This window comes from Plectropomus leopardus, chromosome 9, assembly GCF_026936395.1.
Source record: "Plectropomus leopardus strain MGB_pleo_1.0 chromosome 9, ASM2693639v1, whole genome shotgun sequence".
NCBI classification, from domain to species: domain Eukaryota; kingdom Metazoa; phylum Chordata; class Actinopteri; order Perciformes; family Serranidae; genus Plectropomus; species Plectropomus leopardus.
Genome location: NC_142184.1, coordinates 24,897,777 through 24,916,107, shown reverse-complemented (window position 1 = coordinate 24,916,107; position 18,331 = coordinate 24,897,777). Strand labels below are relative to the sequence as shown.

The 18,331-nt window shown below is 38.9% G+C and overlaps 2 protein-coding genes across 3 annotated transcripts in view; one reads left to right on the top strand and one right to left on the bottom strand.

Annotated features, from left to right (window-relative positions):
• The window catches only part of wrap73 (WD repeat containing, antisense to TP73), a 49,487-nt gene extending 39,929 nt beyond the window's left edge, over nucleotides 1-9,558 (top strand). For both annotated transcript variants that reach the window (XM_088082332.1, XM_042492109.2), the window contains 9 exons: nucleotides 4,869-4,941; nucleotides 5,725-5,828; nucleotides 6,161-6,247; nucleotides 6,836-6,970; nucleotides 7,602-7,679; nucleotides 7,756-7,858; nucleotides 7,984-8,109; nucleotides 8,271-8,462; nucleotides 9,045-9,558. In XM_088082332.1, coding sequence (XP_087938458.1) covers nucleotides 4,869-4,941; nucleotides 5,725-5,828; nucleotides 6,161-6,247; nucleotides 6,836-6,970; nucleotides 7,602-7,679; nucleotides 7,756-7,858; nucleotides 7,984-8,109; nucleotides 8,271-8,462; nucleotides 9,045-9,157 — 1,011 coding nt within the window. In that variant the 3' untranslated portion in view covers nucleotides 9,158-9,558. The remainder of the gene's footprint in view (nucleotides 1-4,868; nucleotides 4,942-5,724; nucleotides 5,829-6,160; nucleotides 6,248-6,835; nucleotides 6,971-7,601; nucleotides 7,680-7,755; nucleotides 7,859-7,983; nucleotides 8,110-8,270; nucleotides 8,463-9,044) is intronic.
• A 426-nt stretch (nucleotides 9,559-9,984) lies between these two features.
• Nucleotides 9,985-16,331, bottom strand: tprg1l (tumor protein p63 regulated 1-like). The gene is made up of 6 exons (XM_042492111.2): nucleotides 15,928-16,331; nucleotides 15,589-15,680; nucleotides 14,557-14,607; nucleotides 14,318-14,443; nucleotides 13,377-13,530; nucleotides 9,985-12,175 (listed from the first exon to the last, which is right to left on the bottom strand). The coding sequence occupies exons 1-6, from the start codon at nucleotides 16,153-16,155 to the stop codon at nucleotides 11,981-11,983; spliced, it is 846 nt and encodes a 281-aa protein (XP_042348045.1). The 5' UTR covers nucleotides 16,156-16,331; the 3' UTR covers nucleotides 9,985-11,980.
• Nucleotides 16,332-18,331: the final 2,000 nt, after the last annotated feature.

Sequence of the window (18,331 nt, the reverse complement as noted above, 5' to 3'; positions counted from 1 at the left end):
AGGAGTCTCTAACTCAGCTGTCAATCACTTGAACATGTCAATCATTGCTCAAACTGTCAAACAAGGCCGTGCTGATCAAATGAATTAAGATTATGTTACTGTATTGCCTATTTCTAAACTCAGTTGTTTTTAGAAACATAGTTTAGTGTACTGTTTAGCTGTAAAATAAGAAAGATAGTCTGGACGGTGGGTGGTGCAGGGTCATAAACTTTTAAATGTAAAGATAAGTTTCTGAAAACATTTTAAGCAAGAAATAAACAATTCACTGAGAGATCCTTGATTGTTTTTTGATCAATTCTGCCCAGTTTGACAGTTTGACTGCAGATACTGAGCAGTGATTGACATGATGCATTAGAGACGCCTCAGCTCAGACTGGTTGATTGTTTGTGGTGGGCCGTGGTCTGATTTGAGCAAATGCCATTAAAACCAATAGGAAGAGGAGGAGGGACACAACTTTTTATCGCAGACTGGTTCATGTACCTTTGTGGCTGTACATAAAATATACCAACTGTAGCCTTAAAGTAAAATGAAATGAATGATGCCTTTATAACCCTTTTTGACATTTCAGTGGTGGAGGTGTGTGTGTGAAGCCAACAGTCTGCTGTCTGTATCATGCTAAACACAAAGCACTTTTAGCAGTCATATGCAAAGGATTTAGTTCATACCCCTCTTGCAACTGCATATCAGTGTGTACACCAATCGAATATTCTGTTTCAATCGGAAATTTGTCATAATACAGAAGCTAAACATGCTCCAACTTCTGTTTCACTGCAGTCTCAAAGGGCTTCGTAACAGCCATATTATGAAACAGTCATTTGCAGCCCCGTAACACTTAAAAAAGCACCACTATTTAAAGGAGCCTCAGGAAGCGCCTCCTAAGGAGGAATCCTTGTGTATGAAGTGATCGAGACAATACTTCAATGTACTTATCTGTAATTACAGCTGTTACTGATCACCAGTTGCAGTTATGTTAACCCTGGTGGAGATAGGAATTTTTCTATCTCTGATGAATAAACAGCAGCTGTTGCAGTGGAGTTTTGCCTCTTCGTGCCACCCTCAAGTCCCTAACCCCCATCCCCAAGCTGCTGCTCACCTTTAGTGAGGATACTCCATCTAAAGTATAGCTTTACCAACTAAGGATCTCATTGCATACCACCCCACATGGAAAAGCATTTCCCACCTATTTTCTTCATGCTACCCTTCCTCCACCCAGTTTAAAGTTACACTGCCTTTTGGGTCTTGATCTCCCCGCATCCCCTATGTGGTGGGTTCAAGGCATCTAAAAGAAGTGTACGTCTGTTTGTGTTTGAGCAGTGTTGATTATGGTTGCCATGGCACCATGTCTGAGGGGATGTCCAGGAAGCGTGCAGTGAGGTGTTATTACAGGGTCTACACAGCTGGATGTCTTGACCAAACAGGAGGGTTGACACTTCAGCCCAGTTAGGTGACAGACTTGGCCCAGTTCAAATGTCTGTGTGGACACTATGATGAAAGCCCTGTCACCTAAGTAGTTTTAGCTCTGCACATTCCCAAATGCAGAGTACATCACTAAGAGTAGACTTCATTTTTTATTGGCAAAATATCTTTTGCAGCATCATTTATTATTGTTGTTTTCCATGTGTGGATGCAGGGTTTTCTCCAGAATATCTGCCTGTGATGGTGCTCAGAATTTTATTCGAGTACAAGGTATTTTTCTGTTACAAGCTTAAATTGAACAAAAATACACAACACTCAATAGTTGAATATGATACTGTGTGCGTACAGACATTGGTTTAAAGGATAACGTAGTGGCTTAAGTTGTAATTCAATGTTTTTGTTTAAATTTGTCCTATCTGTGGTGGCGGCTTTACTTGTATACCCTATGAGAAAAGGAATGTGTTTTACAGTCTTCTTGGCCAGTGTACATATCTAGTTTGGTCAACATTTTCACATCTTAAACATTCAAGGCATGATCAGACAGGGCTTTATGTACCAACATTATAATGGCTTACTGTAAGCTGTAAAGTAAAGTATGAATGCCATGCATTTAACACCCTTAATGTTGCAGTCTTGTGCCTGCATGCCCTTGATATATGGATTGTTATGACTACTGTTATAGGTTGTGTGTAAGATAGTCAAGCAAGCAAGATATTTTTTTGTTGTGCAGCATCAGGAAAGCAGCCCTCAACTATTGAACTACTGTATGTAAAACCAAAAAAGTGTTCACAACTAGGGTTGCAACCATATGAGATTTCACAGTACGATAAATGTCTCAGAAAATATTGCCATTTCACGGTATCACGGTATTACGGACTTATTAATGTTATCATTTAGAATAACCCTTAAAGGAATGCAAAAGGAAGGGTTAATTTTGGTTTAACAAATGTTATATTACTATAACTGAAATTTGAAATATTTTTTTTTTTTATAAATAGAAGTATAAACTCTACTTTTAAAATTATTAAAATAAAGGTGAGAATCTCCACACAGTTGCCCCCCCTCCAAAAAATGATAGATAAGCAAATGCACCTGTATGATGACCGTCAACTTTCATGTTACGGTATACCTTAAAACTGGTATATAGCTGCAACCTTATTCATAACACAGTGACCTGCAGAAATTAAATGCAGATATACAGTATACTGTATCTGTCACATAAATATGTGTATTGTTTATGTATCAGCTTTCTCTGAACACCTAAACATGCAGGCAACTGTACAGTAATATGGACTACAGTTATACAGACTTACAGTGCTTCTTGTCTCTTGAAGGGGCAGGATACCTCATGTCATACTGGTCCTTGAGTCAAAATATGCTGCACTGTTGGCTGGGTGCCACCTGCTTGTATTGGCATCAATCTTGTTGAAGTGAGACCTGTGGGTATTTGAGTGGCTGCTGTCAAAGCTGAGCATTAACACATATGATCTCTTTGTCATGCAGACTTGTGGCCTCATAGATATTCTTTGGCACTGCTGCCCATCTGTGGGAATATACGCATCCTGCTGGCTATGCAACTTGCTGTTAATTTGTCACACTTGTCTAAAATTACATCTTGGGTACCAAATGGGCTGATCCTATTTTCCTGCTATGTGCAGAGATGTTGTTTTCGATCTGTTAATTTAATACATGCTCAACTCCTAATTTAATCGGTATAATCTCTTTCGATCCCTGTCAGTAACTGCACACCTGAAACATATGTGATCATTCCCCGTGGAAATACACCCCACACACTCAGAGCCCTGAAGGGCCATTGGTGTAGTGATGGCTAGATTCCATGTCAGTGTCTCATGTCCCTTACAGAGATTTATCACAGACCTCTTCAAAGACATAAGGCTCTCTGTCCACAGCTGTTAGAAGACATGATGGACCATGCTAGCTTGGACTCTAGTCTTAAAATGCCAAGCTGATGGACATGTCTTTGGGTGAATAGTAGCACTAAGAGGCCTCATTAAACTAGTGGCCTGGTTGATTGACCTCTTATTAGGCTGCTGTTGACACCCAGTCACCATACACAACACGTATTAGATCACAGCCTCACGGGGGATCATCATACTGAAGACCAGTGGTTGAATTGATCTCACATAGACTAAAGTCTAGAAGAGACGGTGTCTGTTCCAGATGGTCATGCAGTTTTCAAAGTTGCTTGTAAACCACAGTTTGCTTTATAACCCCATCCTTAATCAAATGTGTCCTTTCCACGTGTGGTGTTTTGAGTAGAATCTGACTGAATTATTGAAATGGCTGACGCTGTTAGATTTTAATTCACCACAGATATCTCTATTGCTGAATAGGTTGGCTGGGAAGTAACAAGAAGTTACAGACAAAAATCCCTCAGATATGTGTGATGGCAACACTGTTTAGCTTTAATCATAGTTTGTCCACTAGAGGGCAACAAAAGCTTCATTTTTAAGTGTAATATATCCCACTCAGCACACATCTTGGTTTGGAATTCTTTGATTACCACAGTGAAAGGATCCTGATCAAAATATTGGTATGTATTGTGTCAGTGTAAAAAGAACAATAATGTTGGCTGATTGTTATCAGATATTTTTTTTAACCTCCAATCATCAATATGTATGAATCAGCCTCAAAAGTCCAGTATTTGTCAGGCTGACTTTCACTGGAATAGTACCTTAAAACCTCACATCATCATATCTGATGAAGAAAGCTGATCTATTGATGTATTTATGCCCTTTTAGCTGCCTGGTAGTGTGGTGTGTAGGCTTGGGTGGTATTTAAATTTTTTCATACCTTCAAATTTCACTGAGGTTTATGGTATATGACGGTAGTAGTGTGTGATGCCGCCACCCCCACCCCAGACTGGCAAGTTTACTACCTTCTGCAGACTCTCTTAACTTAAATTAACATTAAAAATTCTCAAAATGTCACAAAAGGTAATATTCCTCTACCTATTGAACATAGATATACAACTACACACCTTCTGAATTAATGTTTTTTTTTCCATCCAACTAAGACTAGCTTAATTGCCTAGTTAACTCACACTTAATTGTAACCTGATGGAAACAAAATAAAATCCATCAAAAACAGTTTCAGTAACTCTTTTTTTAGTAATGTAGTTAGTTAGTCCACTGTTCCAAAAATTGCCAACTGCTGTTCAATCAAAATAAACCCTAATTTACCAAGTGAGATGAAAATCTGTACACCAGTACAGACCAGAGGCTGACCTCTGGTGGCGTGTGCTGTGCTGAAATGAGTTTAATAGTAAGAGGAGTGCCTGTATTTTTGACTGTATTGAAAATAATACCATTGGGATTTCTAAATACCCTGGTATACCGTTATACCACCCAAGCCTAATGGTGTGCTTGTCATGCTTTAACTTCAGAGATAATCCACAGTGATTTTTCCTCTTTCCTCTGGTGCCTTGACAGCTGAGAATCACCGTCTGGTCCCTGTGCACCAAAGCTGTGTCTTACATCAAGTATCCAAAAGCATGTCAGAAGGGTCAGTATGAAAATGATATTGTGTTATTTATTTTCTCGGGCTTATGAGTATATATGCATTACCAGGCGTACCTGAGGGCAGGGCTAATGGTCCGAGTGCCTCAGCATGCCTCATGAATCACATTCTGTTCTTTACCTTGTGGAGCGACCCTGGGTATAAGGCCAAACTATGGTCCTCTTTGCTGACAGCTGTCCCCCTCTTCAGTAAATGGGGCATGCTCCTCATAACAGGCCTGTCAGCAGCTTGGGGAAAAATGATTGTCCATGACTCTCCCCTGTTTTCTGCATGCAATGCTATGTCCCTTTGCGACCACTGCACCCTCAAAACTGTCATATAAATAATATGGCTATGATAGTTGCATACCAACAACCTGATGGTGCCAAAGGGTCAGATAATTACAGGGGATAAAATATACAAGAGGGTTACATATTCAGATATCAAAATATATAATTATATTTTTTTTTCTAGCCAATCCATTAAAAAGGTTATGGTCAAAATTAAAAATATTTTTTTTGAAGTGCTATTAAGTTATCATCAATTAACAATCAACTTTATGAGTGTTGAATGGAGGATCCAACAACTGGATATTAAAACTGTTATGATATATATTGTACTAACTTGCACTATAAGTATTAAACCCAATTAAATGTCTGCCTAGGTTGATTTCTTGATGTTTTTTTTTAACTGTATTGTATTGTATATTATTATTATTAATATTGTTATTATCATTATTGTCATCAACTGATTCAATTATAGCTCTCTCGTGCCATCTCTTACCCACAGGTATAGATTTCAGCCGAGACGGCTGCTATATGGCCTTGGCTGAACGTCGTGACTGTAAAGACTATGTCAGTGTGTTTGTGTGTGATGACTGGCATTTGCTCAGGGTAAGTAGGACATTCAAATTTTTCTTGAGTTTTATGACCATGATTATGCATTTGACATTTGAGTAAGATAAGTAAGCAACAGTAGAAGAAATCTAAATGTAGGTGACCTAAAAGATATTTAGTATTTAGTATTTAGTGTATATATTTCATTACAGTGAGATTTACGACATGGTTTAAAAGCTTTACTGCCTCGTAGAGTACAAATATTTGTTCTTTGTAAATGTTTTTAACCAAGATGGATCATAAACTTTCAACGTTCAAAAAAAAAAAAAGATTTTTCTTTACTACTGTAAATGTGTGGTGTAGATTAAGTCGATTTAACTCCATTACAGCATTTTGAGACTGAGACACAGGACCTGGCAGGGTTGGAGTGGTCTCCCAATGGCTGTGTGCTGGCAGTGTGGGATAGCTGTCTGGAGGTGAGTCATTTGCCTAACAGGCTTAAGATTTAACAAGAGAATTGGATAGATCGAGAAGGAACCTCTTGCACCAGTGCATCACTGTTTAAGGTGTTTGATTAAAAACAATATGCAGGGGCTACTGTTCCACATTTGGGGAGTGAAACTAAAGTGACTTGTGAAGAGTGGTCAGTTGAGAGTTGAATACTCCAGTGTAAGGAGTGCACTCAAGGGTTGTCATCAAAGTAGTCAACTACATTTTTAACAGTATATTTTTGAGGCCTGTTTGGTATGTTGAAATCATATCATATATTATAGACAAGTACAAAAGTCCTATTGCATAAATCAAATAAATATCACATGTTAAAATAGTATAACAAAACTAAAGAGATAAGAAACTGTGTAATTTACAGCATACAGGTACTGGTTTGATGGAAGTCATAATACTAGATACGCTAAAGCCCCCACATGCACCATTAATAATGCTGATAAAGATTGCTTGATATGATGCCCCCAGACCCACCCCTAACCCCCCCCGAACTGGGATGTTCACTTTGTCACCTTTTTCACCCCTGGCTGTTGTTTCATGTTTTTCTATCATCCCAACAGTACAAGGTGTTGCTGTATTCTTTGGACGGCCGGTTGCTGTCAACCTACAGTGCCTACGAGTGGTCGCTGGGTGTCAAGTCTGTGACCTGGAGCCCCAGCAGCCAGTTCCTTGCCATTGGCAGCTATGATGAAAAAGTATGAACAAAAACTTACAAAAATGATTTATTTATTTGAGGGACATAGCATATTAATGAACATCAGTATAAAATACAAATGTAAATATGCCAGAGTTAGCAGGACTGCTAGTTTACATCTGATGGCTGATGACATTGAGACTCACTTGTCTTAAAAGAGTACGCCAATGATTTGGCATTACGCCTGTCTGACATTGTTGGGCTCATGATGGACAGTTTTAAAACAGTGAATTATTTTTATCTCGCTAGTTAGTCTTCCTTGTCAAAACCAGTCACTCACCGCAGACAATGCAGCTTAATATTTAGCTTAATTAAGATTTTCAGCCCCAACTGACACTGACTCAGGAGACATCACTTTAGGCAATTTATTAGACTTTGCGCAGCTCCATCTTGAGCCACAAAATCTGTTATACAGCTTTTTTTTTCCAGATATGCTGTTGTGCTCAAGACCTGCAAACAGACTTAAATGTGTTAAATGGGTGGAGTTATTCTTTAAGAAATAGATTCACATATTTTTTGAATTAGAGAATAATTTAAACTTAAAGTGTGAAAAACATGTTTATCGCTGGACTGTGATTTGTTGTATTATCAATATCAGTACAAAGTAAATGACTTTATAATTTTAATGTCAGGTGCGCATCCTCAATCATATCACGTGGAAGAAAATCACACAGTTTGAGCACCCAGCAACCATCAACAACACAAAAGCAGTGAGTATTTTTCAGCTGTTATGATGAACCTTAAAGGAATTGCAGTTCAATTATAAGCTGTTTGTTGGGTTTCAAGGTTGTGTACAAGGAAGTGGAGAAAAGACCAGCTGTTGGTGGTGATGACCTATCGCTACACAACATCACAATTGGCACCACCCTCTTCAAAACCCAGAGCAAATGTATGTCAGCTTTTTGAAAAAAAAAAACATTCTTGAGGTAGTATTTCATTAAAACATCTAAAGGTCACATAACCAACTTTGTATATTAATCATAAAACTCTGATTCATTGTGATGCCAATTCCAGATGAGATCTGCCCACCACCAGTCCAAATTCCTGTCGTCAAACCAGACCCAGACAGAGCCAACCCTAAGATCGGTGTCTCTACTTTGGCGTTTAGCTCCGACAGTCGCTATCTAGCCACCAAAAATGGTAAAACTTCACTTTTATTTTTATTGTGAACGTAACATTTTATTGTGTACGTAAATTACAGTTTCCACATTCCACATCAACTATAGGGTCAGATTATTTTTGTTCATGTTTTACAAGCTAAGAATTACTTTGAGTGTGCATCTGTGTATCTGTGACTGTAGACAACATGGCCACTGTTGTCTGGGTGTGGGACATGCAGAAGATGAGCCTGGAGGCTGTGCTTGAGCAGACATCGGCAGTACGATGTTTTCAGTGGGACCCCCGACGACCCCGGCTGGCACTGTGTACAGGCAACACAAAACTCTACCTCTGGTCTCCGGCCGGCTGCGTCTCTGTCCAAGTCCCCACTGAAGGTAAAATGTCCATCCATTAAGAAGTAAAACTGTCAAACAGCTGGAATACGCAGCTCTATTATGGTGCTGTAAGATGTAAGAGAGAGCCAGTGCAATCTGTTGTCTAACCCGAAACCAGCTACACAAAGCAACATCTGCATGTTGGCAGCAAGAGGTTATTGGTTCAGTCTAAAAGCCTAACAAACGTGGACCTTGTGATTTATGACACTGGCTTGATCTGAGTGAAATGCAAGCTTAAGTTTGGCTTTTCATTTTCAAATTTCTTAGTACTGTGCAAAGTGAAGATATCATATCAGTGATTCAGTGTCAGAATTTTAAGTGCAAACATCAAATCTGTGGTATCTCTTTTACCTTTTGTGATGCTCTTCTGTGTTGTTGCATTTCATTTTTATTTAGCCTGAAAGCCGTGTTTTACGTAGAATCCCAAGTAGGAAAAAAATATATTGTCAGAATCAAATAAACTTTTTAGGGTTTACAAACTGAATGTTTAATGTGGATTCTTAACATTTTCTTTTTTCACCCTCATTTTATGTATGTGTAAATGCATTGTCGTCACACTTGCTTCTCTCTCCATCCTGCTAGGTGGTTTCCAGGTCCATTCATTAAACTGGCACTGCAGTGGAGACTCCCTGATCCTGCTCGGGAAGGAGCAGCTGTGTTTGTGCTACATGGACACTGACGAGGAGGACAAGTAAAACGCACAAAAACACAAGAATAACTGGATTACAGTTCTGGTGTATTTAGCCTTAAACACGTGGCTCTGAATGTGTTAAGGTGATGATAAGAAAACAGTTGGGAACGCTCCTCTTGAAAATCCCAACACATGCTGAACTGTAGCTGCTCGCCGGGCTCTTAAAGAACTTAGTGAAACACATAGAGAACCTACCATGACATTCCTCCAGGGAGACACAGAAAGGATAAATATCGCTTTTTAAATAACCAAATGCATATTAAAGCACTAGTTTACAACACTGTGAGAAGATAGAGGTTAACAAAGTTTTAAAAATTTCATTGTAATTTCATTGTAAGCATTTTGTATTTGTTTAGTATTTAAATTGTGTAATTATTTTTCAATAAATTTGTCATAGATAATGCAGCATGAGGCAAGTTACTAAAATTTTGGTCATCAAAATCCTTGTGTTACCAAAACAGTTGGTGTTCTCAGCCCGGGCAGTACTAAATATATAAGGGCTATGTAATGATGCTCTGATCAATCGGCCACACGTCATATTATTCCTATGAAATGGTTTGGTTAGTTATCTCTATAAAGACAGATCAGAAATGCAGATCATATGATGCAAAACAAAAGTTACTTTCTCTACCCGCTGCAAAAATGGCGTCATTGGTCTGGCACTTCTATCAGGTCCTGAAAAAGACAATTTGAAAGCAGAGGATATCCCTTGTGGATCAGTGAAACCAAAAAAGTTCAACACCATGAACCTCATCTGACATTTTAAGTGTAGTCATGTCAAGGAATATGACAAATTTTCAAGGCAACCCAATAAATTACCAGCTTTCATGATACTTTCTCATTGCTTTATTTTTATATTTAATATACAACATTGTTAGGAGTAGTTATAAATAAGACTATAAGATAAATACAAGGCTTCATGTAGACCAATGATAAGAATCGGCTAATACAGCTTTCAGGAATCCGTGATTGGGCCCAAACATCCTGATCAGAGCACCCTTACTTAGCCTTAAGGCATCTTCTGTCTGTGTGATTTATTTATAAAAGCTTACAATTCTTAAAACTGTCTGGCAACTTGAACTGTAACTTGATCACTTTGTTGCCGTCATCGACAGTGTAAACGTGTATAAATGCACTTCCCCACAATAACCAGAGCTGAAACCCTGACAAGAACATGTAGGCATTTATTATTCTCCATTGTGGCTACTGTGCTACAAATATCTGGAACAAAAAGTAAACCTTCACATGTTTGTAATAACGAGTTCATCTCTTTTAAAATCTCTAAATACTTCATAGCTGGCATTGAAATATTTATCTTCTGCAAGCATTCATGAGTTAACTGCATCAAAATCATAACAGATAAATAAAACTTAATTAGTATATACAGATCCATTTAGGATAAGCCTTTTAAAAACATTTGCCATGCAAACTCAACGTGCAGGAAACATGCACAAGTAAAGACCAGAAAAAAGGCATTTGGGACACAATTATTCATTGGCATTGTTGAACATAAAAATATGGCCGGTTACCTTTGGTAGCGCAACAATGTATGGAAAAAGAAAAAAAATTACCTACGTCCTTTTCACAAGAAACATACTGTATGAGGTTAATGAACTAATGCAAAGCTTTGTGTGCATGTATTTAATTTTGTAACCTAACCAGTATTCCCACTGCAGAGTTTCCTATATTGGAGTGCAAATTTGTTTCTAAAACTAATGCAGGACCTTTAAGGCAACTTAAAAACAAAACAAAACAAAAAAACATAAAGATTGACATAACATGTAACCATAATTAACATAATGATTACATGTTGCATAAAACATCTGTGACATACAGCAACATTTTAGCTATAGCAGCTAATGCAACTCTCCAGAGGATAACTCCCTACTCTGAGCAAAGACATAAACAGGTGATTGTAAGTGTGGAGAGCACATTAGCCAATAAGAGAGGAAGGTCACAACATGTAATTAATCATCTCCACTGAACAAGTTTCACGGATGCTGAAGAGTGCATTTCAGCTGTTAATTTCCATAAGTTACACAGCCGAGCCCTCAGCTCATCAGTATCGCTGTGCAGATCCTGTAACAGTTTCCCTATTAGTAACATTTATTACAATAATCATGTGATATGACCGTTGAACTCAAGTTATCAGCTGCTGTTCCTTTCAGTACAGTCAACCTATGGCCCTGTGATCTGAATAACATAAGCCTTCATTTCAAACCATATTAATGCAGTAAATATGGAACACACTCTTGGCTGATGTTTAGGTTTTACTGCATTTTTCGCTGCTCTCCTCTGTGAGGCATTTTTTGCTGCAGAAACGAGCCCAAACAAAGCACATCCTTAACCCTGAAACGACAACCCGAATCTTTGCATTCCATAACCAAATCTAAATTCCACATTCGTTTTGAGTCTGTCAATCAGTGGTTAAACAAGAAGCATGAGACCACAAGAAGCTCAATTTAGAATAAGTACAGAGTTGATGAATTGATGTAGTACCGTGTCCTTTCTCTTTAGCTTTTGGGCATACTCTCTTGCGGGCCCATGTAAGTATGACAGATCTGCGAGCAACTCTTTGAAGGAAAGGGACGGGGGCACTTGAAACAAATGAGGAGACAGTCCATGCAGTGCTGCGCATCTTTTACCTACAGTAGGCTGACCACTTGTCTGCAACACCAACTTAAGGAGGTGTGGACATTTCATGGGCTCAACTTACACACACAGATTGCGCATTACACTGTATTGGAGCGACGGCTTCCCTCAGACAGCGCAGTGTGACACAGACACATGGGTTGAACTCTGTTGTAATTTGGACAAACTGTGGATCTTAGAAACCGATCTTGCCGCGGGTTATGGAGTAGCCTAACTTGGCCTCATTGTTGATGAAGGACATGATGCCCAGATAGGTCTCAATGAGCAAGGGCCTCTCCAGGATCAGGACCCCGTTAGCCCGACCGGGGATGGGGTGCTCCTTATGGGCTTTCTTCACTGCCTGCACCAGCTGGGTCCTGAAGTTGTCCAACTTGGCAAATAAAAGAAAAAGAACATGAAACCAGATAACCCCTCCAAAATCTTCCAAACGTTTATGCTGTCATTCTTTTAAACATAGTGAACAGTTTATATCTGTTTTAGGGCTGTAAGTGCATTTATCCCGATGTGATTAGAGTTTGTTGCATTAATTGCTGGCCGAGATTTCTTTCTTTAAAAAGGCTGTACGGTGCAGTGTGATGATACTAGATGAAAGTAGAAGACGTAAAGAATTCAGTGGCACCAACAACGTTTTAGCTCGCATCTCAGGAAGGGGTCAAACTAACACCCCGAATTTAGGATAAATTTTGGCAATGGAAAAATGGCATGGCCATTTCACAGGGGTCCCTTGACCTCTGACATCAATATATCTAAATGAATTTGGGTTCTGTGGGTACCCATGAGTCTCCCCTCTACAGACTTGCCCACTTTATGCTTCTCCCATGCATTGTTTGCTTTAATTTGATTCCTTATCACAACAATCTGGTAAGAAATGCTTTACACTGTCAATATGGTCTTCAGAACTGTTTTGCAATGCAAAATAATGGAATTAAAATATGTGATTAATAAAATGCGATTAATCGCAATTAACTACTTAAATTCTGTGATTAATCACAATTTTAAAAATTAATAGTTTGATAGCCCTAATCTATATAAATACTAGTAACATCAGCTGCTCTGACATGTTGAACAGTGGATATATATGATTGAGACTTTACAGCTAAAATAAACTTGCTTCATCCATTACATGTAGCAATGTTAGTGGCTCTGAAGAAAAAAGTGCAGTCATATTCCCACATAAATGCCCCAGGTACTGCTGTTGCCTTGCCAACAGGAAAAAAACAAACAACATTTACAAAAGCTGTTCATACACACGGTCATGACTGCACTACTTATAGTTATATGAATAACTGGCTTTCTCTAAAGGGGTGACTTTTGTTTTTAAGGCAGCAATCAGTCTTTTGTTTACAGTTGGACTGACTGCTAGGGCTGTTTTCGCTGCATATTTGGCATGAATGAACAACTGCACCACTCATCACCATGGTTTGTCTTGTGAAATAAACAGAAGGCCAACACACAAAAGTGTCCCAAGTAGCTTACGGTCCAAGGTCTAAATCCTCAGATGTTTTTAAAATGTAAAATAATCCATTAAATGATAACACAGAATGCATTTTATGTAGTTAAAGGGATTATACCTGGCAGAGAGAGGCCACCTTCTCATCAGCGTGAGCCATGGGATGCTCTGTTAGGGTAGCGTAGGGCATGTCTGTAGACCAGGGGTTCCAGCGGTTTAAGAACGAGGCCCGAGGACGTTTGTCCCACTGGACCCGAATACCGTAGCCCTCTCTTCTGTAGGAAAACACAACAGTGTAAGAGCAGTCACTTTTAAGGATCACAGCTTTATGTGCACATCAAAGCACTGCCACCATGTTTAGAGAGAAAAGCTTTTTTTTTCCATCTGAATTTATACAGTTTTCTTTTTAAAATCATTCTTTTTTATTTACTTCCTTTTCCAAATTCTATATTTCACAACTATTTTTTTCTGTACATCTTTTTTTTTTTTTTTTTTTTAATTCTATAGATGTTAAATACAGGGAAACATCTGTATTTTTTTAACCTGCCTATTTTCCTAAACCAGATCAACAAAAGGTAAAGATTTTTTTTATTTGCTTCTTGTAGCTTCCTTTCTGTAATATTGTCAGACACTTAGAATAAAAACCTGAGTCTGTCAGTGGCAAAAACAAGCACTTAAAATTGAACATAGTACATTAGTACACACACAGACTGTGATTTTTCGATGTTGTGACTGCAGCGCTCTCCCAATACTGGACCAATTTCAAAAAATGTCTCCATTAGTCACCTATGAAGTTTCTCTTTATATAAATCAAGCTTATTATGACTTTTTTAACAACATAAAAAAAACAATAATACTCACAACAATACAGAGCTTTAACTGTCTGTAGGAGAACTTATTATGCAACTGGGCAACAACAAAATCTCAGCTGCCATTTTTTTAAATTAATTCCAAAGCCACTTGGCTGGCTGGCTGGAGTGGAGTCCTAGTTTTAACTCTGGCATTAATATACTTAGAGTAAATACTAATTTGCTGTTGGCTAACTAAAATGTGCTGGCGTACTTGTTAAGGGATTTAGGTGGGAACTCAAACTCGCCCACTGAGATGGTGTCTACAGCGTTGAGAGAGATCCTGACGACCTGCTGACACAACAGGTTGATGAAGTCGTACTTGCACACCAGCAGCGACCTGCACACATGACCAAAAGATGTCAGATCGTGTCCATCTACAAAATGAAATTTCATGTTATGTGGTATATTTCCTAAAACATACTGGCCAACAATATATATTTATTGACTTACCTATCAGTAATAAGCACAAGTCTCTCCCTCTCATTGTTCCAGTGGTCGATTCTGTAAAAGCCCCACACAACATTAACATATATGCCAGCTGCTTTTTGACAGTTCTAAAGCACAGTTTGAAACCTGGCCTAAAACATTTGTCTCATAGAAACTGAAATATACTGGACAAAAATGTCAATGCAACTACTTTTGTTTAAACTCCCAAAGAGCTAAGACTTTTTAATGCACTCAATAGATATGTTTCTGTCTAATTTCAGTCACAAATTGGTAAAGTCTATGTTGGTGAGCACTTCTCTTTTTCCATGATAATCCATCCAGCTTACGAGTGAGGCATCTCAAGTTGCTGATTAAACAGCATCATTATTTCAAAGGTGTGCCTTGCGATCGTAACAATTAAAAACTACTCCAAAATGTGCAGTTTGATCACAAAACAGAACGCCACACGTGTCGCAAGTTTAGAGTGAGGGTCCTATTGGCATGCTGATTGCAGCAATGTCCACCAAAGTGGTTACAGTTGAACTGAACATTCAGTTCACGGCCACAAGCCATCTCTAATGCCATCTCCATGAATTTGGCAGTACATTTTTACCTGTACCATGCCACACCTGTCAGGTGGATGGATTATCTTTAAAAAGAAGTGCTCACTAACACAGGTTTTAACAAATTTGCGGCCAAAATCTGCCAAAAACATATATACTGATTGCATTGAAAGAGTATTTAATCTTTATCTCAAAACTGTGAAAATGGGAGCACAACAAAAGAGTTGTGTTTTTTGTTCAGTATATATATACATCTAGAAAGCCAGGAGTAAAAACAAGCAAGTATTCGGCACCCATTTATCAACATGCAACAGAGTTAAAACAAGATAAAAATCAAAGTGCTCAATGTTCACGAACATTTAGTCTGTAGCTTTAACAAATCTCTACGTTGTGTATAAATATAAACCCTGTGGTGCATGCAGCAGCTCATCAAAACAGTGGTCTCATGTTACAGGCTGATAATAAAACAGTCGCATGCTGCTGGGATACTCACTCAGCCAGCAGCCAGACGCTGAGCACCTCTCCATCCTCGGAAGGGAGTGCCACGGTCCTGATGTCACTCACAGCCTGCTCAATGGTACCTGGCTGAGATCAGCATCACGCAACAGTCAGTCAACATCGCACATCCCCCCCTGTAGTGTGCTGGTGTAGCCTTAACAATGCATTGTAATACACTGCAGTGCCCTGGTACTTAGCTGTGGTGAGTTAATGGTCTTGAAATAAACCACAAGTACCTTTAAGAGCACGAGTGTATGGACAGGGGCTATTTTTAAGGGGCATACGCATATGGTCTTGTCAAAAACAACACAGGCCTCGGTGCCGATTAACTTACCCTAAACACGAAATAGTCCTTCACTTTGGCTTGCATTGTGGGGTTATGCACATGAAAAGGCGTTAGCGTTTGCAGCGGGGGGCAGCAGGCCACAGAGGCTCCGTGTCTGAGGCTTCGTCCGGCCTCCGGCGGCGTGAAGGCAACCTCGACCCCCTCCTCGGTTTCTGCAGGGTGGATGATAGCAGCGCCCGGGCTCTCCGGCTCCACCGTGTCGTTCAGTTGAAGCATTTTGCAACAAACGCTGCTCGGAGAGCTCCCCGACAATGTGCACCGAGTGTTAGATTACACGATGTCCTTTGGAAGATGCAGACTCACCCATTGCGCACGAATAATGTTTTGATTGTGAGGGCTACGAGGAGGAAGTAGTGCCTTCTTGCTTCACTTCCCCCCCTTTAATTTCCTTCCTCTTAAAGGGACATATTATATTTAACCGAGATCATTTCAGAAGCAGGTGTCCGGAGTGGATGAGTCCACTTTTAATAATTATTACTTCTGTGATGACTAAATGATCTAAAGTCGAGTGTCGGTTTCGCTCCACGCATTAACGCGTTATTATGTAATTATGATATCGCCATATTTAAACTTCACACACTCAGCCTGCCTGGTTTAATTAGCTCGTATCCACTTTAAAGGCATACTGCACCTCAAAGTAAAAATGTTTCCTCTTATCTGTTGTGCTTTTTATCAATACTTTTGTGGCGCAAGACTGAGTGTTAGCCCAGTGGTTCCCAACTGCTGGTTCGCGGGTCCATTCTGAATAGACAGCAAGTGACTGATTTAGTTTGTAAAAAACAGAAAAGAAAAAAGTGGTGAAAAGGGTGATTTTTTTGTTGCACAGAACTATTTTGAAGTGCTTATTTCTTTTATGCCTTTCCCATCAAAATTAGCTTGTGCATGCTCCCCATTGCCAGCAGCAGACCTGTGGATAGAGAACTGCCGCAGACCAGTAATAAGTATTTTAAGGCGGACCAGTTGGGAACCACTGTGTTAGCCTATAATGTCATAATAAACAAACAGTTGGTTCCAATGTTTGCAATCACCTGACTATTATGACATGCAAAATTCAGATGGAGGGCAGAAAGTGAAAAATCGAGATGCTGCATGAATTTGAAATAGAGGAAAAGTGACTTCATAAAGGGGTGTGATGATTTGTTATTTCTTTTCATAATATCTTTTATAAGTCATATTCACCTGAATAAAACTGCATCTTACCTCTTCTTCTTCTTCCCTCTCCTCCTGTATTTCTGGTGTCTGTGAAAGGTGGTTCTGGATTTGATCCATACAAAATGAAGAAAGGGGATTTCTTCTGCAATTTGACTGTTATGTGCTGGATTGACAAAATTTGACACAATCTAAAAATGACTGTCCTCCAGACCTCTTAACATGACTAATGTTACATGGGGAGCTGATGAAGGCATACAAGAGTCTAGTGGACTGTAGCTGTGTGCAGATGGGTCCATGACTGAACAGACTGCTTGTTTTTTTTTTTTGTTTTTTTTTTTAAAATTTGCTTGAGTATAACTGTGTTTATAGTTCAACTCTGTTCATGGATGTACCCCTGCAAGCCAACGCTAACTGACTGTAGCTACTACTTTCTACCAACTAGATCAATTATTCCCAGAGGTCTGGTAAAACGGTGTTAAAAACGCTTGTGGCTAAAAACATAGAGAAGTTATCAGCACATTGAAACAGCATCCTATTTAAGGCTTGTCAACAAGTCTGCTATGCAAATCTTTCCATTGGATAGGATTTGGGATTATTGCAGGAAATAATTCACAATACTTAAATGTTTTGTTCAGCAAGATAATTTTCACATATCATCACCACTTTTTGGATAAAAAAAGGCAGGAACTAACCAAAAAACTGTGGTGTAAAGGATCCAGGTTCAGGCACTCAGGAGGGTTTGTAGAGCAAAGAAGGCCTTTACTTCATAGGGCTGCGAACATTAAATATACCTTCAGGGCGCAAACCGATACGCATTGGTGTATAGTTTGTAACCTACTTGCTTTCATGTTATTTTATATGTATGTTTACATTTTAAATATACATGCTATACTAAACTATACTATGAAGTTTGGCTGATATACTATAATATGACATTTTCATCAATATTTTGGACACACTATACTTTGGTGTTTAAAATTTGACCAAATGTCATAGTATAGTATGTCGTCAAAAAAATGACCAAAATGTTACAGTGTAGGATGTTGTTCAAAATCTGATCAAAATGTAATCGTTTAGGATGTCGTTCAAAATTTGACCTGAATATCATAGTATAGTATGTGGTTCAAAATCTCATAGTATAGACGTTCAAAATTTGACCAAAATGTCATAGTATAGTATGTCGTCAAAAGAATGACCAAAATCTCACAGTATAGTACATAGTTCAAAATCTGACCAAAAC